At 36.8% G+C, this 22,930-nt stretch overlaps 1 protein-coding gene and 1 non-coding gene across 2 annotated transcripts; one reads left to right on the forward strand and one right to left on the reverse strand.

Annotated features, from left to right (window-relative positions):
- Nucleotides 1-10,721: 10,721 nt before the first annotated feature.
- Nucleotides 10,722-10,825, forward strand: LOC127743111 (small nucleolar RNA R71). Its single transcript, XR_008004408.1, has one exon. It is a non-coding gene; the product is annotated as a small nucleolar RNA R71 (small nucleolar RNA).
- Nucleotides 10,826-22,107: 11,282 nt separating this feature from the next.
- Nucleotides 22,108-22,712, reverse strand: LOC107486989 (uncharacterized). Its single transcript, XM_016107576.1, has 2 exons — nucleotides 22,478-22,712; nucleotides 22,108-22,385 (listed from the first exon to the last, which is right to left on the reverse strand). Exons 1-2 carry the CDS (start codon nucleotides 22,710-22,712, stop codon nucleotides 22,108-22,110), a joined length of 513 nt encoding a protein of 170 aa, XP_015963062.1.
- Between the last annotated feature and the right edge of the window lie 218 nt (nucleotides 22,713-22,930).

Raw genomic sequence — 22,930 nt, forward strand, 5'->3', positions numbered from 1 at the left:
AAAATTCTTAATTTAATTTTATATTTCTAATGCTTTTAAGAAATCTTATTATTTTATTTTTCTTTCTTATTTAATAATAATAACTTTAATAAAATTATACTAATAAAATTAGTACAAGTAATAATATTAACTAAAGATTAGTAATATTTAATATTTTTATTTTACTATCAAAAACAAATTTGTAAGGTTTTATTCTTAAGTTTTTAGAAATTTCGTTTTAAATCTCAAGCTTTTAAATATTTTAATTTTTAACCCGATAAATATCCAGTTTATCTTGAAACTTTTATATTTTACTTAAAATGCTCCTAAAACTTATATAATTACTATTTCTAATCCTAATATTTTATTAAATTACATTTTCATACTCAAAATAGCTTTTGTGTTGGTAACTGATGCGGAATTTTGAATACCCACAAACTAACTGGCATGTGCACCGGGGGGTCTAAGTAATACCTCAGGTGAGTGATGGTCGATCTCACGAAGATTGATGGACTAAGCAACAATAGTCGAATGATTGGTTTAGTTAGACAGACAGAAAAGTTGGTTTGGTGATTTAAAATCGCATTAAACAGTAATTCAAGAGTAAAGAAAGCAAATAAGAGAATTGGTGAGAAATCAATAAGAGAAGGCAGTTAAAGTATCGGAGACGTTTACTTTTTCGAATTAAGTTTTCTTACCAACTATTTTAATCATGCAAGATTCATTTTATGGCAATTTGTAATTGACCAAACCCTAATGTCTTAGTGATTTAGTCTCCTCTAACTTTCAGCAACCACCAATGTCTTGGTCACTTGATTCCGATTAGAGGGTTAAGTTTAAATCTAGTTTATGGCCATAAAATCCCTAATTACACAAAGTGAAGAGGTTTATGTGTCACGTATCCTGATTAGTTCAATTAATTAGAAATTTAGGAGGAATTTACTTTCAAGCTGTTGTCCAGGTGAGCGACCTCTTCCAAGGATCACAAGAACATATATAGAGTAAGGGGTTATACTTTTGTTCCACCCATATTCACAAAATGAAGAACAAAAGTAATCCTTAAACTGAATCAATACATTAATTAGAATAGAAAAGTAATAATTTTAATCCATAAAAATAAATAGAGCTCCTAACCTTAACTAATGAGATTTAGTGGCTCATGACTTACAGAGAAAACAAGGGTTCTGAAAAGTATAAAAGTGCAGAAGAGAGAAGATCCCCTGGAGGGTGAATCTTTTCCCTTTTATATCTAACCTAATTTTATTTGAAACAATGTAAAATAATAAATCCTAAAACTAAAAGATATTGTTTGTAATTAAAAATTACAAAAATAAAATAAAAGATAACTAATAAAAGTTAAATCCACTTGAAGATGCTTCATTGATGTGGGCTTGGCTTGGATTTAGCTCCCAAAGAAGCAGTAGCATTCTGTTTTGTTGAGGCTTGCCATTTAGCACCCAGAGAGGCAACTTCAAATCTTCTCCTTTTAGCACATAACTCTGCCAAATTGCTTCGAATTTCACCTGAAATCATAAAAATACTAAAACAACTCAAAGTAGCATCTAAAGAGAATTTTTGTACTAAAACATAATAAAACTTAATAAATTCTAACTAAAAATGACTAGAAAACTAGGGAAAATGGGTACAAGATGCTCACGCATCACAACACCAAACTTGAACTGTTGCTTATTCTCAAATAACTACAACAATATAGGACTGAGAAAAGAAGAGAAAATTCCTAGGACTTGAGTGTTCATTTAAGCTCATGTCTAGTTACTGAGTGGGGCCAAAGATACTCTAATTTTGAATAGGTTTGGCACCTCACTCTCCTTTGAAGCTCAGAAATATGGGTATCCTTTAGCACTAGAACTCGGATAATTTTATGGATTCTCTTCTTTAGGCTCTAATCGATCCTTGAACACAACTTTTTCTTTTCTTTTCTTTTTGGTACTTTGCATCTTGAGTCTAGCCGTGACTCTAAGTGTTTTGTTTTTTCCTTGAGTTCTAATTTTTCTTTTTATTTTTCTCAGATAGTGGTGCTCAGAGCCTTTGGCACACTCTGTAATTGCACTTGGTCACGACTCTTAGTGCTCTATCTTAAGAATTACTTGACACATTCACACCACAAGCATATGGTTAGGAAAACAACTCTTTTGAGCTTTATGATCAATTTTGACCCTCCTAACCATTGATGATCAGAGTCTTGGACCTTTTTGTTATTTTCTTTTTCTTTTTACTGTTTGTTTTGCTTCAAGGATCAATGTCTCACTTACTTTATAGAATCCATAATATTTCTATAGGTTCCTGTACCTTAAGAACCAATATTCTTAACTTCAATATCAAATATGCACTGTTTATTCATATATTCAGAATTAAAGATAATGCCACCACATCAAGGTAACTATAAAAACTCATAATATATAACTCAAGCCTCATGCATTTTACTATTTCGTTTCTTTTGATCTTGATTTTTTAAGCTCAGTGAGCAATACATGAGATATCTTTCAAAATAAGCATAAAACAAAATAAATAACTAAACTAGAAAGTAGTAAAATACTACTAGTGATCATGGAAAAACTTAAATAGAAAACAGGAAATAAGATAGAAATACTGAAGAACAAAAAATAAGGAAAGCAGAAGATAAAGAAACTCAACCACCTCAGTCATGGCGGCTGCTGCTCCCTCTTGGGAATCCTCTCTAGCATTTCAGCTCATCTATGTTGGGCCTCTGCTTCAGTTGCTCCTCTACTAGCTGATGAAGGAGGGCTGAGTGGTCCAGGTGCTCAATCCTCAGTTGATCCATAGAAGATGTCAGCTCCCCAATGGATGTAGTCAAATGGTCCCAGTAGTCACGGAAAGGGAAATAGATTCCCTAAGGCATCTCTGGAAGGTCATACTAAGGAGGTGGAACTGGCTCCTGTGGTGGTGCATACCCAAGCTCCCTAGAATGCTCCGTACCCCTTCTAGTGATCGGTGTGTCAACCTCAATCGGGGTATCTCCATCAGTACGAACTTAGGCTACCTCACACAGGCAAAATATGAGATGAGGAAAGGCCAATTTGGCAGAGGAGGAGGCCTTCATGGCTCTGTGGTACAGCTCCTAAGGAATCACACGGTGAACCCCCACCTCATTACTGAGCATGATGCAATGAATCATCACTGCTCGGTCTACTGTAACCTAAGACCGGTTGCTTGTGTGGATGATGGAGCGTTGAATGAACTCTAACTATTCTCTAGTAACCGGCTTCAGGTCATGCCTACCTAGCTAGTATGGCCGATCTCTAGTGTCCCTAATAAACCCCAATTTTGTGGTTATCTTGTGTTGAATTTAGGGGATTTTATCAACTTATCTCACATTTATTAAATAAAATAGCATGCTTTTGTGAATTTCTCCTAATTGTGCTTAAAAGTTAAAAACATGCTTTTTGGGCCTTTAATTTGCTAAATTTAATTCACTTTGATTCCACTCGATGTCTTGATATGTTTGTTGAGTGCGTTTAGGTTCATAAGGCAAGGATTGGAAGGAAGAAGTGAAGAGAAAAGTATGCAAAGTGGAAAATTCATAAAAAAATGAGCATTTGAAGGATTCAAGGCCACACGCACGCGTCACCCACGCGTACGCGTGAGGAGGAAATTTTCCAGGTGACGCGAGCCATCCAGGCCCAAATCCAACTCATTTCTGAGGCTATTTGATGCAGAATTCAAGAGGAAACAAGGGGAGAGCAATTAGGTAGTGTTGGAAACATGTTGTAGGTTAGTTCTAGAGAGAGAAGCTCCATCTTCTCTTTAGAAATTAGGGTTCTTAGTTTAGTTTTCTCTTAGATTTAGGTTTAATTACTTGTTTTGATTTAGTTTCCGTTATGTTTTCTTGTTGATTTCCTTCAATTTTTTTTGGTTTCTCTTGTTAATTTCTCTTTTGAGCTACCTTTTAGTTTGATGAACTCTTGTCAATTTTAATTTCATTTAATGCAATTGAGGTTTTATGTTCTTTTCTTGCTTGTTTGAGTTATTGTTAATTTTCTTGCAGTGGGTAGTTGTAGAATTTATATTTCTTGCAATTTTATCATGCTTTCCTTTTATACCTTCCAAGTGTTTGACAAAATGTTTGGCTTAGGTTTAGAGTAGATTTTGTGTTTTCTTGGCTTGGAAAGAGAAATTAGGTGCTCTTGAGTCATTAATACCCAACTTATGTTAGTGATCTAGAGTTGTTAGTTAATGTTGTTTCCATTGACTCTAATCTCTTGCTAATTCAATTAGTAAGTTGATTAAGACTTATGGATTGAGATTAACTAGTCTTATTTGACTTTCTCTCAATGTGAAGATGACATTATACTTTCTTCCAATGTTGGAGATGACAAAATAGGATTAGCTCTTGTTAACTATTGTATGATAATTAATGACTAGGATAGAAAGTCTTGATTCTCAATCCTTGCCATGAATGCATCTTTTTATTAGTTGTTATCTGATAGGCAAAATTGTGACTCATACTTTTCACAAATCGAATAATTCCTAGCAATGGCTCCAAAAACTTGGTGCACAATACTATGGTTCACACACGTTCTTCACAACTTCGCACAACTAACCAGCAAGTGCACTGGGTCGTCCAAATAATAAATCTTACGTGAGTAAGGGTCGATCCCACGAAAATTGTTGGTATGAAGCAAGGTATAGTCATCTTGTAAATCTCTGTCAGGCGGATTCTAATGGTTATAGTGGTTTTCGAATATAAAGATAAATAAAGCATAAAATAAAGATACAGATACTTATGTAATTCATTGGTGGGAATTTCAGATAAGCGCATGAAGATACTGTGTTCCTTCTGAATCTCTGCTTTCCTACTGCTTTCATCCAATCATTCTTACTCCTTTCCATGGCAAGCTATATGTTGGGGTATCACTGTTGTCAATGGCTATCGTCCGTCCTCTCAGTGAAAATGGTCCAGGTGTGCTGTCACCGCACGGCTAACCATCTGTCGGTTCTCGATCATGTAAGAATAGGATTTACTATCCTTTTGCGTTGTCACCACGCCTTACAGTCGCGAGTTTGAAACTCGTCACAGTCATTCAATCTCTGAATCCTACTCAAAATACCACTGACAAGGTTTAGACTTTTCGGATTCTCAAGAATGCTGCCAATGGATTCTAGCTTATACCACGAAGATTTTGATTAAGGAATCCAAGAGATATTCATTCAAGCTTATTTGCATGTAGAACGAAAGTGGTTGTCAGGCACACGTTCATAAGTGAGAATGGTGATGAGCGTCACATAATCATCACATTCATCAGGTTCTTGGGTGCGAATGGATATCTTAGAATAGAAATAAACAAGAGTTGAATAGAAAAATAGTAGTACTTTGCATTAATTCTCGAGGTACAGCAGAGCTCCACACCTTAATCTATGGTGTGTAGAAACTCCACCATTGAAAATACATAAGTAATAGTGGTCCGGGCATGGCCGAATGGCCAGCTTCCAAAACGTGATCAAAGGATCAAAAGATAATCCAAAGATAAAAATACAATAGTAAAAAGTCCTATTTATACTAAACTAGCTACTACGGTTACAGAGATAAGTAATTGATGTAGAAATCAACTTCCGGGGCCCACTTGGTGTGTGCTTGGGCTGAGCTTGAGCTTTACACGTGCAGAGGCTTCTCTTGGGGTTAAACGCCAAGTTGTAACGTGTTTTTGGCGTTTAACTCTGGTTTGTGACGTCTTTCTGGCGTTTTACTCCAGAATGCAGCATCGAACTGGCATTGAACGCCAGTTTGCATCATCTATACTCGAATAAAATATAGACTATTATATATTGCTAGAAAGCCCTAGATGTCAACTTTTCAACGCAATTGAGAGCACGCCATTTGAAGTTCTGTAGCTCCAAAAAATCCATTCCGAGTGCAAGGAGGTTAGAATCCAACAACATCTGTAGTCCATTTTCAGCCTCCTGTCAGATTTTTGCTCAGGTCCCTCAATTTCAGCCAGAAAATACCTGAAATCACAGAAAAACACACAAACTCATAGTAAAGTCCAGAAATATGAATTTTGCATAAAACCTAATAAAAACATCCCTAAAAGTAGCTAGATCCTACTTAAAACTACCTAAAAATAATGGCAACAAGCGTATAAATTATCCGCTTATCACAACACCAAACTTAAATTGTTGCTTGTCCCCAAGCAACTGAAAATCAAATAGGATAAAAAGAAGAGAATATACTATAAATCCCAAAATATCAATGAATATTAGTTCTAATTAGATGAGCGGGACTTGTAGCTTTTTGCTTCTGAACAGTTTTGACATCTCACTTTATCCTTAGAAATTTAGAATGATTGGCATCCATAGGAACTCAGAGTTCAGATAGTGTTATTGATTCTCCTAGTTAAGTATGTTGATTCTTGAACACAGCTACTTTTATGAGTCTTGGCCGTGGCCCTAAGCACTTTGTTTTCCAGTATTACCACCGGATACATAAATATCACAGACACATGACTGGGTGAACCTTTTCAGATTGTGACTCAGCTTTGCTAAACTCCCCAGTTAGAGGTGTCCAGAGCTCTTAAGCACACTCTTTTTGCTTTGGATCACGACTTTAACCACTCAGTCTCAAGCTTTTCACTTGGACCTTCATGACACAAGCACATAGTTAGGGACAGCTTGATTTAGCCGCTTAGGCTTGGATTTTATTTCCTTGGGCCCTCCTATCCATTGATGCTCAAAGTCTTGGATCCTTTTTACCCTTGCCTTTTGGTTTTAAGGGCTATTGGCTTTTTCTGCTTGCTTTTTTTTCTTTCTTTAAATTTTTTTTGCCACTTCTTTTTTTTTGCAAGCTTTGTTTTTCACTACTTTTTCTTGCTTCAAGAATCATTTTTTTTTATTTTTTAGATCATCAATAACATTTCTCTTTTCATCATTCTTTCAAGAGCCAACAATTTTAACATTCATAAACAACAAGATAAAAAAATATGCACTGTTCAAGCATTCATTCAGAAAACAGAAAGTATTGTCACCACATCAATATAATTAAACCAATTTCAAGGATGAATTTGAAACTCATGTACTTCTTGTTCTTTTGTATTAAAAACATTTTTCATTTAAGAAAGGTGAAGGATTCATGGAATTATTCATAGCCTTAAGACATAGTTACTAAATACTATTGATCATATAGTAAAGACTAAAAACATAGACAAACATATAGCATAAAACTGAAAAACAGAGAGATAAGAACAAGGAAGTTAAGGAATGAGTCCACCTTAGTGAGGGTGGCGCCTTCTTCTTGAAGGATCAATGGTGTTCTTGAGCTCCTCTATCTCTATTCCTTGCCTTTGTTGCTCCTCCCTCATATCTCTTTGATCTTCTCTAATCTCATTGAGAATGATGGAGTGCTCTTGGTGTTCCACCCTTAATTGGTTCATGTTATGACTCAATCCTTCTAGAGAAGTGTTGAGTTATTCCCAATAGTTGTTTGGAGGAAAATGCATCCCTTGAGGCATCTCAGGGATTTCTTGATGATGAGCTTCCTCATGCGTCTCTTGAGATCCATGAATGGGCTCTCTTGTTTGCTCCATCCTCTTCTTAGTGATGGGCTTGTCCTCTTCAATGAGGATGTCTCCTTCTATGAAAACTCCAGATAAGTTGCATAGATGGCTAATGAGATGAGGAAAAGCTAGCCTTGCCAAGGTGGAGGGCTTTTCGGCTACTTTGTAGAGTTCTAGAGAGATGACTTCATGAACTTCTACTTCCTCTCCAATCATGATGCTATGGATCACGATGGCCCGATCCACAGTTACTTCGGATCGGTTGCTAGTGGGGATGATGGAGCGTTGGATGAACTCCAACCAACCTCTAGCCATAGGCTTAAGGTCCAGTCTTCTCAATTGAACCGACTTTCCTTTTGAGTCTCTTTTCCATTGAGCTCCTTCCACACATATGTCCATGAGGACTTGGTCCAACCTTTGATCAAAGTTGACCCTTCTAGTGTAGGGGCGTGCGTCTTCTTGCATCATAGGCAAGTTGAACGCCAACCTTACGTTCTCCGGACTGAAATCTAAGCATTTCTCCCGAACCATTGTAAGTTAATTCTTTGGGTTTGGGTTTATGCTTTGATCATGGTTCCTAGTGATCCATGCGTTTGCATAGAACTCTTGAACCGTTAAGATTCCGACTTGTTGAGTGGGATTGGAGAGAACTTCCCATCCTCTTCTTCTAATCTCTTATCAGATCTCCGGATATTTGCCCTTTTTGAGCTTAAAAGGGACCTCAAGGATCACCTTTTTCTTGGCCACAACTTCATAGAAGTGGTCTTGATGAGCTTTTGAGATAAATATCTCCATCTCCCATGACTCAGAGGTGGAAGCAATTACCTTCCCTTTTCTCTTTCTTGAGGTTTCTCTTGCCTTAGGTGCCATCAATGGTTATGGAAAAACAAAAAAGCTATGATTTTACCACACCAAACTTAGATTGTTGCTCGCCCTCGAGCAAAAGAAGAAAGAATAGAAGAATAAGAAAAAGATATGGAGGAGAGGGAGAGAGGTGTGGGTTTCGGCCAAGGGGGATAAGAGAGGGTAGTGTTGTGTGAAAATGAAGAAGGATGGAGGGGTTTATATAGTGGAGGGAGAGGGGTGTGGGTTCGGCCATTTAGGGTGGGTTTGGGTGGGAAAGAGATTTTGAATTTGAAGGTAGGTGGGGTTTATAGGGAAGAGTGGATAGATGTGATTGGTGAAGGGGTAATGGGGAAGAGAGATTGAGGTGATTGGTGAAGGGTATAGTGTTATTGGATTGTGTGAAAAAGAGAGAAATGGGGTAGGTGGTGATCCTATGGGGTCCACAGATCCTAAGGTGATCCTGTGGGGTCCACAAATCTTAAGGTGTCAAGGATTTCTCATCCCTGCACCTTTTAGGCGTGTAAAATGCCCTTTGTATGAAATCCTGGCGTTTAACGCCAGACTGCAGCTTGTTTCTGGCGTTAAATGCCCAAATGTAGCCTATTTCTGGCGTTTAACGCCAGCCTGATACTTGTTTCTGGCGTTAAACACCAGCTTGGTGCTTGTTTCTGGCGTTAAACGCCAGACAGATGGTTGTTTCTGGCGTTTAAACGTCAGACAGCTCTTTCTCCAGGGTGTGCTTTTTCTTCTGCTGTTTTTTATTCTCTTTTTAATTTTTTGCAATTGTTTTATGACTCCACATGATCATAAACCTAATAAAACATAAAAGAACAATAGAAATGTAGATAAATAAAAATTGGGTTGCCTCCCAATAAGCGCTTCTCTAATGTCAATAGCCTGACAGTGAGCTCTCATGGAGCTTCACAGATTTTCAGAGCATTGTTGGGACCTCCCAACACTAAACTTAGAGTTTGAATGTGGGGATTCAACACCAAACTTAGAGTTTGGTTGTGGCCTCCCAACACCAAACTTAGAGTTTGATTGTAGGGCTTTGTTTGACTCTGTATTGAGAGAAGCTTTTCATGCTTCCTCTCTATGGTTGCAGAGGAAGATCCTTGAGCTTTAAACACAAGGTAGTCCCTATTCAATTGAAGGACTAGCTCTCCTCTGTCAACATCAATCACAGCTTCTGCTGTGGCTAGGAAGGGTCTTCCAAGGATGATGCATTCATCCTCATCCTTCCTAGTGTCTAGGATTATAAAATCAGTAGGGATGTAAAGGCCTTTAACCTTCACTAACACGTCCTCTACCGATCCATAAGCTTGTTTTATTGACTTGTCTGCCATCTCTAATGAGATTCTTGCAGCTTGTACCTCAAAGATCCCCAGTTTCTCCATTACAGAGAGTGGCATAAGATTTATACCTGACCCCAGGTCACACAGAGCCTTCTCAAAGGAAGTTTAATGGAATCTCTATGGTCTCTATATGAGCCTCAGATTCCTTTAGGTCCTCAATAGGGAACTCCTTTCTGTCTGGAAGACGTCCCATGAGGTCTTCCTCATTGGGATTCACGTCCTCCCCTTCCTCTTTGGATTCGGCCATTTTGATTATATCAATGGCATTGCACTCTCTTTTTGGATTCTCTTCTGTATTGCTTGGGAGAGTACTATGAGGAGTTTTAGTGATTTTCTTACTCAGCTGACCCACTTTTGCCTCCAAATTTCTAATGAAGGACCTTGTTTCATTCATGAAACTTAGAGTGGCCTTAGATAGATCAGAGACTATATTTGCTAACCTAGAGGGACTCTGCTCAGAATTCTCTGTCTATTGCTGAGAAGATGATGGAAAAGGCTTGCTATTTCTAAACTTGTTTCTTCCACCATTATTAAAACCTTGTTGAGGCTTTTGTTGATCCTTCCATGAAAAATTTGGATGATTTCTCATGAGGGATTATAGGTGTTTCCATAGGGTTCACCCATGTAATTCACCTCTGCCATTGCAGGGTTCTTAGGATCATAAGCTTCTTCTTCAGAAGATGCTTCTTTAGTACTGTTAGATGCATTTTGCAATCCATTTAGACTCTGAGAAATCGTGTTGACTTGCTGAGTCAACATTTTGTTCTGAGCCAATATGGCATTCAGAGCATCAATTTCAAGAACTTCCTTCTCTTGAGGCATCCCATTGCTCACAGGATTCCTTTCAGAAGTGTACATGAACTGGTTATTTGCAACCATGTCAATGAGTTTTTGAGCTTCTACAGGTGTTTTCTTTAGGTAAATGGATCCACCTGCAGAATGGTCCAGTGACATCTTAGAGAACTCAAATAGACCATCATAGAATATATCCAAAATGGTCCACTCTGAAAACATGTCAAAAGGACACTTTTTGGTCAACTGCTTGTATCTTTCCCAAGCTTCATAGAGGGATTCACCATCTTTTTGCCTGAAGGTCTGAAGATCTACTCTAAGCTTGTTCAACTTTTGAGGAGGAAAGAACTTGGCCAAGAAGGCCGTGACCAACTTATCCCAAGAGTCCAGGCTATCTTTAGGTTGTGAGTCCAACCATGTTCTAGCTCTGTCTCTTACAGCAAAAGGGAAAAACATGAGCCTGTAGACTTCAGGATCTACTCCATTAGTCTTAACAGTATCACATATTTGCAAGAACTCAGTTAAAAACTGATAGGAATCTTCTGATAGAAGTCCATAAAACTTGCAATTCTGTTGCATCAGAGAAACTAATTGAGGCTTTAGCTCAAAATTGTTTGCTCCAATGGCAGGGATTGAGATGCTTTTTCCATGTAAGTTAGAATTTAGTGCAGTAAAGTCACCAAGCATCTTTCTTGCATTGTTGTTGGGTTCGGCCATGTCTGTTTCTTTTTCGAGATTCTCTGTAAGGTTTTCTCTGGATTGTTGTGCTTTAGCTTCTCTTAGCTTCCTTTTCAGAGTCTTTTCAGGTTCAAGATCAGCTTCAACAAGAATGTCCTTGTCCTTGCTCCTACTCATATGAAAAAGAAGAGGAATCCTCTATGTCACAGTATAGAGATTCCTTTATGTGAGTAGAAGAAAAGAAGAATAAGAATGAAGAAGAGAAAAATTTGAACACAGAGGAGAAGAGAGGGTTCAAATTTTAAGATGAAGAGAAATGTTAGTAAATAAATAAAATAAATAGAAAGAGATGAGAGAGGGAGAGAATTTCAAAAATTATTTTTGAAAAAAAGGTTAGTGATATTTCGAAAATTAAGAGAAGAAATAAAATTAAAATTAAAATTTGAAATAATTAGTTCATTAAAATAATTTTGAAAAAGCGGAAGGTGATTTTTGAAAATTAGAGAGAGAAAAGTAGTTAGGTGATTTTGAAAAAGATAAGAAATAGTAAAACAAACAAAGAAATCAATTAGTTAGTTGAAAAATATTTGAAAATCAATTTTGAAAAGATAGGAAGTTAGAAAAAGATTTTTTGAAATTGATTTTGAAAAAGATATGATTTGAAAAATATATGTTTAAAAAGATATCATTGAAAATATATGATTGAAGAGATATTTTGAAAAATATTTAAAAAGGAAATTAAAAAGATTTGATTTTTAAAACTAAAATTGATTACCTGACTAACAAGAAACTAAAAGATATAATTCTAGAATTTAAAGATTGAACATTTCTGAACAATAAAGTAACAAACTTAAAATTTTTGAATCAATCACATTAATTGTTAGTAAAGTTTTTGAAAATTTGAAATGAAATTAAGAAGAAGATTTTGAAAAGTTTTGAAAAAGATTTTTGAAAATTTTCGAAAAACAAAGGAAAAAAATGAAAAAGATTTGATTTTGAAAAAGATTTTGAAAAGATAAATTTTTGAAATTGAAATCTTGACTTGACTAACAAGAAACAACTTATTTTAAATTTTTTTTTGACTAAGTCAACTCAAAATTTCAAAATTTATGAGAGAAATAAGGGAAATATATTTTTTTAATTTTTTTTGAATTTTTAATGAGGAGAGAGAAAAACAACTAAATGACTCAAAACATAAAATTTATGAATCAAAACACATGATGCATGCAAGAACACTTTGAATATCAAGATGAACACCAAGAACACTTTGAAGATCAAGATGAACATCAAGACTTATTTTTGAAAAATTTTCAAGAAAAGAAAAACATGTAAGACACCAAACTTAGGAATTTTTAATGCTTAGACACTATGAATGCAAAAATGCATATAAAAACAACAAAAGACACAAAACAAGAAAATATGAAGATCAAACAAGGAGACTTGTCAAGAACAACTTGAAGATCATGAAGAATGCAATACATGAAATTTTCGAAAAAAATGCAAATTTTATTTTAAAACATGCAATTGACACCAAATTTAAAAATTGACTCTAGACTCAAACAAGAAACACAAAATATTTTTTTTGGTTTTATGATTTTATAAAAAAAAATTGTAATTAATTTTTTTCGAAAAAAGAAAACAAAGAAAAATTTTGAAAGATTTTTGAAAATAAAATAAAGGAAAATTACCTAATCTGAGCAACAAGATGAACCGTCAGTTGTCCAAAACTCATACAATCCCCGGCAACGGCGCCAAAAACTTGATAGGCAAAATTGTGACTCATACTTTTCACAACTCGAGCAATTCCTAGCAATGGCTCCAAAAACTTGGTGCACAATACTATGGTTCACACTCATTCTTCACAACTTTGCACAACTAACCAGCAAGTGCACTGGGCCGTCCAAGTAATAAACCTTACGTGAGTAAGGATCGATCCCACGGAGATTGTTGGTATGAAGCAAGCTATAGCCATCTTGTAAATCTCAGTCAGGCGGATTCTAATGGTTATAGTGGTTTTCGAATATAAAGATAAATAAAGCATAAAATAAAGATAGAGATACTTATGTAATTCATTGGTGGGAATTTCCGATAAGCGCATGAAGATGCTGTGTTCCTTCTAAATCTCTGCTTTCCTACTGCTTTCATCTAATCATTCTTACTCCTTTCCATGGCAAGCTGTATGTTGGGGGATCACTGTTGTCAATGGCTACCGTCCGTCCTCTCAATGAAAATGGTCCAGGTGCGCTGTCACCGCACGGCTAATCATCTGTCGGTTCTCGATCATGTAAGAATAGGATTTACTATCCTTTTGCGTTGTCACCACGCCTTACAGTCGCAAGTTTGAAGCTTGTCACAGTCATTCAATCCCTGAATCCTACTCAGAATATAACAAACAAGGTTTAGACTTTCCGGATTCTCAAGAATGCTGCCAATGGATTCTAGCTTATACCACAAAGATTCTGATTAAGGAATCCAAGAGATATTCATTCAAGCTTATTTGCATGTAGAACGAAAGTGGTTCTCAGGCACACGTTCATAAGTGAGAATGGTGATGAGCGTCATATAATCATCACATTCATCAGGTTCTTGGGTGCGAATGGATATCTTAGAATAGAAATAAACAAGAGTTGAATAGAAAAATAGTAGTACTTTGCATTAATTCTCGAGGTACAGCAGAGCTCCACACCTTAATCTATGGTGTGTAGAAACTCCACCGTTGAAAATACATAAGTGATAGTGGTCCGGGCATGGCCGAATGGCCAGCCCCCAAAACGTGATCAAAGGATCAAAAGATAATCCAAAGATGAAAATACAATAGTAAAAAGTCATATTTATACTAAACTAGCTACTAGGGTTACAGAGATAAGTAATTGATGTAGAAATCCACTTGCAGGGTTCACTAGGTGTGTGCTGGGCTGAGCTTGAGCTTTACACGTGCAGAGGCTTCTCTTGGGGTTAAACACCAAGTTTTAACGTGTTTTTAGCGTTTAACTCTGGTTTGTGACGTGTTTCTGGTGTTCTACTCCAAAATGCAGCATAGAACTGGCGTTCATCATCTAAACTCGAATAAAATATGAACTATTATATATTTCTGGAAAACCCTAGATGTCTACTTTCCAACGCAATTAAGAGTGCACCATTTGGAGTTCTGTAGCTCCAGAAAATCCATTTCGAGTGCAGGGAGGTCAGAATCCAACAGCATCTGTAGTCCTTTTTCAGCCTCCTATCAGATTTTTGCTCAGGTCCCTCAATCTCAGCCAGAAAATATCTAAAATTACAGAAAAACACACAAACTCATAGTAAAGTCCAGAAATTTGAATTTTGCATAAAAACTAATAAAAACATCCCTAAAAGTAGCTAGATCCTACTAAAAACTACCTAAAAATAATACCAAAAAGCGTATAAATTATCCGCTCATCATTATCTTTAATTGCTTGATTTATTTTTATTGTCATTTAAATTCTTGCCTTTTTAATTTCTCGCTTCTTTATCAACCTAACATGTGAAACTCATAACCAATAATTGAGCACTCGATTGTAATTCCTAGGGAGAACGACCCGGGACTAATACTCTCGGTTATTTTTAGTGGATTGGACTTGTGACAACCAAAATTAAACTTTGATTGAGGATTGTGTGTTGGTTGGGAACTATACTAGCAATGGAATTATTTTGTGAAAATTCCTAATCGACGATAATCTTACATCAGTCCCTCCTCCACTGTGCTCTGAGAGGCATATGTTTGTGAGGATCTAGTCCAGTCTCTGGTCAGTGTTAACCCTCTGAGTGTAAGAATGAGGGTCGTCTCTGGATGGTGGCATATAAAATATCTCCTCAGACCGCCGTGGGCCAGTTCTTTGGGTCCGGGTTCACGCCTTGTACATGCTTGTAAGTCATCATAGCATTAGCGTAAAATTCTCTGACCATCATAATTCCAACCTCAGTCACGGGGTTGGTCAGAACTTTCCAATTCTATCTCAGAATTTGCTCTTGGATCTCCGGAGACTCCTCTGGTTGAAGGTCAAAGCGGACCTCGAGAATCACTTTCTTCTTATTCACAACTTTATAAATGAGATCCTCATGGGTCTTGGAGAGGAACCGTGTGAAATGATATGGACCCAAGGCAGGAGCCTTCTCTTTCCTCTTCCTTGAAGAGGATTTACTAGTTTTGGGTGCCATAGGGATAGTGATAGTAAGCAAAACCGTCGGCTAGGAATTTTATCTCAAAAAGATTTAGCGTTGTATGTATAGTTCCAAGCCAACAAGCAATGCCCATATCAAATGTGAATTAAAAGATGTCACTATTCAAACCAATTCAATTCTGGGAGTGTTTAGTTCCCGGGTCGTCTCCCAAGGACACTTGAGACCAATGAGTGTACAATTCCGGTTGTGATGATCAAGGGGTTTTCAATGAAGAGATAAACATATGAAGAAGTAAAAGAACATTCAAAATTGTATAATTGAACTAATAAAGGAATTAAAGAACTAACTATGCAATATAGGCAAGTAAGGTATAAAAAGTGTTAATGTAAATATGTGTGAAAGATTTAATGCATGAAAAGCATCTTGGCATGGAATGAGCTAAGGGTCCTTTTCTATTTGGAACCACAAATATGACAATTAGAATGGATTAATCTCACTTGGTCAACCCTCACATCGGAGAGTAAGTTAAACGAGCATAAGTGTTATAACGATCCAATTTTCAGTATGTCTAGATCATACCAGAAACCGAGCCTCACCAACTTGTTTTCCTAATTATTATCTATTATTTATTATATGAGCCTGATTCATTGTTAAAAGCGTAGTTATTTTGCGAGGTAATTTTTTCTTGAAAATGTTTGGATTAATAAATAGAATCATTCATAATCAATTCACAAATAATAACAGATAAAACAGTTATAATCAACCACACATAAGTACATCTCAAGCAATTGATAACTTTCAGTTATCCAGCCTTTATTAGAGTAAAGATCTTTAGTTAGAACACCCATAGATATAGCTAGATAATAACTATATACATATATATACATACAACATCCTAGGTCCTGACCTGTCCAAGAAGTCCCTAAGCTGGCACCTAGGCTTGCCTAGACACTATACTCACCTAGTCCCTCTAAACTACTAAAGCGAGGGAAAATACGTTCTAGGTCTTCAAAACTCAAGTCAGGTGAAACGTCATAAAAAAGGTAGAACATCATCTGCTATTCCTCTGCATGATCAGACATTGCCATATGGCGTCTCTCTGGTACCTCATCAAGTAGCCACACAACAGGAGTCTCATACATAGGATTTAGGTTAAAGTTCACGTACAAATGGGGTGTAGACATTGGCTAGTCTCACAGTATATACATGTAAACAGAGAACGAGATTCATCCTAGACTCAGAGACTATCTAGAGTGGAATCCTCTTTGCAGAACCATCATTAACGAACTACGGTAAGGTACTCTTACTTCCATCTGAAGGGGGAAGGGAGAGAGAGGGGTAAGAACTGGGGAGTTCTTAGTAGGGCCAGGGTTATTAGTTAAGTTCATTAATTTCGTGTTGTTTAACGGACAAATAGTAGAATACAGGAAGCAGTAAATAGAAGATACAGATAAATAGAGAAGATAGAGAAAACAGATAGCAGAACACAAACAGAAGAACACAAGAAAATAACACAAACACAAAGAATAGAATACACACAAAGAAAGCATACATTCATACAACAAACATAACAGAAGAAATGCACAACCAAGTATGATGCATGTCTAGCCTAAATGCAGGTAATGAGCTCATTTGTCGGTTATATACCCGCTCCCGACGTTACCCGAAGTCCTTTGACCAGGTAAGGCTTCCCTGTTGGCAATGCCCCTTGGAAGAGTCCTTTGACTTATGAGGCAAACCACTGCAAAAGTCCTTTGACTTGCAGAGTGGCAATAGCAACCCATTGCAAGAGTCCTTTGACTTGCATGGTGGAGCTAGTTAACTTATATATGCCCAACACACTCACTGTAAGAGTTCTTTGACTTACAGGAGCATATGCTAGTTATGTGTTTTCTTGATACCTCTATAAGAGTCCTCTGACTAACAAAATAGGATTATAGCTAAGTATCCCAAGAAAGCGCTCTCAGTGGTCGTACCACCATCTATCTGACTGCCTCTCTGCAACAGATTCTTACATAATCATTCTCATTATCATCATTCATTGACATTCTCTTTATTCATCATCACTTTCACATTCTTATGCAGTACCTCTTTCTTTCTCTGATCAATCATACTATACAAACTTTACAGCTTTTACTTTTACAACATCTTAACTCAAACCATTTCTCTTTATTAGATTACTTTTCTCTCTTTGTTTTTTACTTTGCTCTGATTACTATTTTTTTTGTTTCCCTTTATCCTGCTCTGGTTACTCTTTTCTCTGTTTAATGTATGTATTTAAAGCTTATGTGAATTTCGGTATGAATAGTTAGCCTGTCCCATGTATAAGTTCATTAAGTCTATACTGAAATAGTTTAACTTTTCATATTATACCTAACCCTAAGCACAACTCAAGAACTAACTATATTGCTCCTAGTTCGTTCATTAGTCTCTGTCTGTTTTTCTGTCATTAAGACTTTATAGAATTTTCTTTGGTTTTTATCTTTTCTTTAACTTCTTATCTTTCCTTTATCTTTGCCTCACTATCATGTTATTACCACTTTCTAAGTGTCTTATGAAGGTAATTATGAGATTCTGCACTTAAAGTTGTCTTTCTAAAGCTTTTACGAAAAACTGCATTTTCTATATTATTTTATTATTTTTATTAAAATATTATTTTTAATTAAATATTATTATTTATTATTTTATCATTAAATTTTCTAAAATTACCCCCACTTTAACTTTTAACCTTTAAAATTCACTTTTTACTATCCGTAACTTTTAATATTTCTACTTTAACCATCCTAACTTTCAGAAATTACCAAATAACCCCCAAACACCAAAAATTTTACTCCCTTGCCCTTTTCAAGATCTAAGGCCTGTTCTTCCATGTTCTTCACCACACTCAAAGTGTTCTTCGTAAATTTTTCAGATTCTTTCTTTATTTTCACCCGTTTTTCAATCTTTTTAGCAACCGATTTTTACCATAATTCATAATAAATTAGCAGCCACCAAAATCCCATATTTTCTACTTGATTTTAACACAAATTGAACCCCAATTTAAGGGTTAAGGTTTTGTTTTTTAGCATCCATGAAGAACACAAATTCAAACTTGAATATCATCAAATTTCATCAAATTTTCACCAAAATTTCAACAAGAATCACTCATATAAACCATCAATTTCAAGCACAGCCAAACCATATCATAATCACACAACTCAAACAAAATCAATCAAGATTAATTTCATCAAACCCTACCCGGTTTTGCTGCTCCAAATTCGGTTATACTTTTAGGTGGTCCTTAAGCAATTTTTCCTCCTAAATCACATCAAGAACAATTTTAAATCCAAAAACCCTCAACTGACCAAATCTCACTCAACACGTTAGGAAGGGATTTCTCACCTTAGATTTTCTGGAAATTAACGTTTCTTGACCCTTAAGTCAAGTTAAACATGATTCCTAAGGAAGAACATCAAGAAAACACATGTTTAAGCATGTTTCCTTGAAATCGAAGCAAAAGGGAGATGGTGCAGCCAACTCACATTGATTCCAGCCTTGATAAGTCATATGATCATGTAGAGAAAGAAGAGAGGATCATTTTTGTCGGACTAGAATTTTGATTTGAGTTTTAGTTCAGCAGAAATCAAGCTTTGAAAATTAAGAACCAATAACTTTTCTCTCCTTTTTCTCTTGATGATTTTTGGCCACAATGAGCAAATGATGCAGCCTTGGGATTCTTGGGGGTGTAGGGTGAGTTGTGATTGGTTGGCTTGTAGGTGGATTAAAATAATATTAAAATATCTCTGGTGTATAACTACTAAAACTAGGTGTATCGGAACACTTATAAAAACATCTCTAAAAATTCTTTTCTAAGATACTAGCATAAATGATACTAGTAACATATTTAATATGAGAATAAAACATGTATGATGAGGCCTTAGCATTGCTAAAGTCATCAGGGGAGCGTTGGTGCTAGGCTGCACCAGTAAATTGTAAACCTGGTTAAACCGATTTTCTGTTTTTAACTAAAATAGACCAGGTAAACTTATAATATCATTCAAGCATCTTCTAATACTAATATAATGATAATATTATACTATTATCTCTCTTCTCTCATGAATCGATTCCGGTTCGTGAAACATAGACTATTTACGAAAACTAGAATCAAAACTCCTAACGGATACGGTTCAAAAACTAGGTTCTTCGCAATTGCGTTGTCGAGATTATCTCCACTAAGGTCCTGAATTAAAGATAATATAATGACAATGAGGATTGAGATACTTGATGATATAGCAGAGGTGTTCCCTTTACTGATCTTTCAAAGAAATCCGTGCCTTCAGAAAAGATCTCGTGTACTTGAAAAATGGGGTTGTTACAAGTGTTCTTAACTCAGAAATCATAAATTGCTTGCTAATTACCTTAGCAACAAATTAGCGTTAATGGAAACAAGAACAATTAATAATCCAAGAATTAACACTAAATGTTGGACATTCCAACTCTAGGAACCCAATTGCTCACTTTCCCCAAGCCAAGAGATAGAAAACTAGCCCCAAATCATAATTGTTATTTTGTCAAATACTTGGTGGGCAAAAACATTAAACATGAAAAAAATGAGAAAATGCTTGAAACTAAATGCAACAAGTGATCTCAATCAACAATAACAACTCAAGAAAGCATATAACAAACATCAATCATCAAATTCATCAACAAGAAATTTAAATTGCAAAAGAGAAGTAAAATTGAACTATAACTTGAAATATAAGAAAGAGCAAGAACAATGTAGCTATAAAGAGTAGTAACAAAGAGATACTTACAATGGAAGCAAGCAAAATCCAAGATCGAAATGGAACTTGAATGTAAAACCCTAGTATAAACCCTAATAGAGATGATGAAAAACTTAGAAAAAAATTATACTAAAGCTTCCTACTACTACTCCTAAGCTACCCTAATGGTATGCTATCCTATTCTCTTCATTTTCCTTTCAATATGAGCTAAATGGCTTTAGAAATAGGCCTCCAACCCACCAAAATCGCGAGTCACGTGCAATTTTAATGAAGGCATGTGTGGGCACCTGTGCATACGCACAGACGTGTGTGCACGCACACTAGGGGATGCCCTGAATGTTCACGTGACGCCAACAATGCAGCTCACACGGATGCGCTGCTCCACTTTGATGCTTGTGCGTATGCACGTAGGTCTGTGAGTATGCACACATCGCTGTGCTATTCTCCTTTGATTCTTCATGCTTCCTCCTCTTTGCATGCTCTTCTTTTATTCTCTCCAAGCCATTCCTACCTTATACATCTGAAATCACTCACAAACAACATCAAGGCCTCGAATGGAAGGCAAATGGAATAAAATTGATCAAATTAGGCACAAAAGAGCATATTTTCATAATCAAGCAAAATTAGGAGAAAAGTTCAAAAGCATGCTATTTAATGGACATTCCATTTCAACCAAAAATCATCATCGAATATGGATTCATCAGATAGTAAGAATGAAGAAAAAGCAGAGCACCCAACACCAAACTTAAAATGTTCACTCGTCCCCGAGCAAAGTAAAAGAAAAAATAGAAAAAAGATAGAAGAAGGGAATATGGTAAAAGGGAAGCAAAGAAAATAGAAGAAATTGGTGAAGGAGAGAAGGTCGGGGTACGGCGGGTTATAGGGTGAAGGGTGGGAGGAAAATGAGTTTCAATTGGTGTAAATGTGGAAAAGGGTTGGTGAATATGGGAAAAGTGAAAGTGGAGATATTGATGAGATTTGATTGATGGATGGAGAGGTGATAGGTGTATGGGAAAGTAAGGGGGTGAATGTGGATGGAATAGTTAGTAAAGGGGGAGAGAGAAGGAGTGTTTGAATGGTCAAAGTGGGAGGGAATGGGGGATTAACCGTTGGAAATGGTTAAGAGCTTCCTCCAAAAATTGAAACTGCATTCCTGGTGCCAGAAATGGCCCCGCTTTTTTGGTACGAGTTATTGGCGCTAAACGCCCAATCTAGCATTTAACGCCCTTAGAGGGGTAAAATTTGCATCCTTCATGGGCGTTAAATGCCCATCTGGCATTTAACATCAGTCGCTACCTTCCAGCCTAGGCGTTGAACGCCCTCTTGGTGTTTAACGCCAGTGCCCTTGCTGTCCTTCATGGCGTTAAATGCCTAGCCTGGCATTTAGCGTCAAAACACTTCAAGTCAACCTTGCTTCAGGGTGTTCTATTCTTCACTTTGAGCCCTCCTGTCTCTATTCTAAGCACCTTGCATGATCACAAACATAATTAAACTAGAGAAAACTATGAAAAACAATGAAAAATAAATAAAAATTCAAACTAAAACTAAAGGATACTCTGGGTTGGGTTGCCTCCCAACAAGCACTTCTCTACCGTCACTAACTTGAAGGTCAGCTCCACTAGGGAGGAGGGTCATAGGGGCTCAGATCCTCACCCCTCACTGTGAACTTCTTTTCTATGCTCTCATGGATTAACTCAATATTCTAAAGAGATAGGATCCTTTTTACTATATGAGGTAGGACTGGACTTCTAGTGAATATCACCTTCATTTCAGGTGAGAAGTCTTCAGTGCGAATCTTCTTGTTCCTCCTGCTCTTGGGTACCTTCTTCTTGGGACCTCCTCCCTCCTTGGTGGGTGATGAGTACCCAACACCAAACTTAGGTTTGATGTCAAGGAAAATTGTACTGGTCCCCACCAAAGGAGGAGGCTTAAGTAATGAACTCTGCATGCAAGTACCTCTTTCTCCACAGAGTGATGAAGGTCTAAAAACCTTGAATACCAAGTAGTTCTCACACATCCTCAGAACTAATTCCCTCTCTCAACATCAATAAGAGCTCTTCTAGTGGTTAGGAATGGTCTTCCTAGGATGATAGAGTCATTTGCATCCTCTTCCATGTCAAGTATCACAAAATCTGCAGGGAGGAAAAGCTCTCCAACTTTGACTAAGACATTCTCCACTAGCCGCCTCAGAGATTTACCAGCCATCTGTAATGCTATCCTTGTAGGCTGTGCCTCTTGAATCTGCAGCTTCTTCATCACAAACAAAGGCATCAGATTGATACTTGAGCTAAGATCACAAAGGGCTTTGTCAAAGGTGACATTTCCAATAGTGTAAGGAATCTAAAAGCTCTTTGGATTTGTTTCTTTGGCAGCTTGCTCTGAATGAGTGCACTACATTCCTTGGTCAGGACCATTGTTTTATCTCCCTTTAAGGCCTTCTTCTCAGAGGGTATGCTTTTCATGTATGCATCACAGGGAGGCATTTTCTCCAGAATCTCAGCAAAAGGAATGTTAATTTGTGAATTTTTAAGGACCTCTAAGAACTGAGAGAACTGCTCGTCCTTGGTCTCCTCTTGTAGCTCCTGAGGGTGTGATACTTCAGGCTCTTGTATAGGTTCCTTAGGGGGCATGTAACAGTGTAACTTCACCCTTTTCTGGACCTTCTTTCTTTTATGACCCCTTAGCAACTTGTACCACCTCCTTCAGCATGATTTCATTAACCATTGTGAGGGCTTTGTACTCTTCTCTTGGATTAATCATTGTGTTACTAGGGAGAGTGCTAGGAGGCCTCTCAGGTATCCTCTTACTCAACTGTCCTACTTGCATCTCCAAGTTTCTGAGTGAAGCT

Source organism: Arachis duranensis, chromosome 1, assembly GCF_000817695.3.
Source record: "Arachis duranensis cultivar V14167 chromosome 1, aradu.V14167.gnm2.J7QH, whole genome shotgun sequence".
NCBI lineage: Eukaryota > Viridiplantae > Streptophyta > Magnoliopsida > Fabales > Fabaceae > Arachis > Arachis duranensis.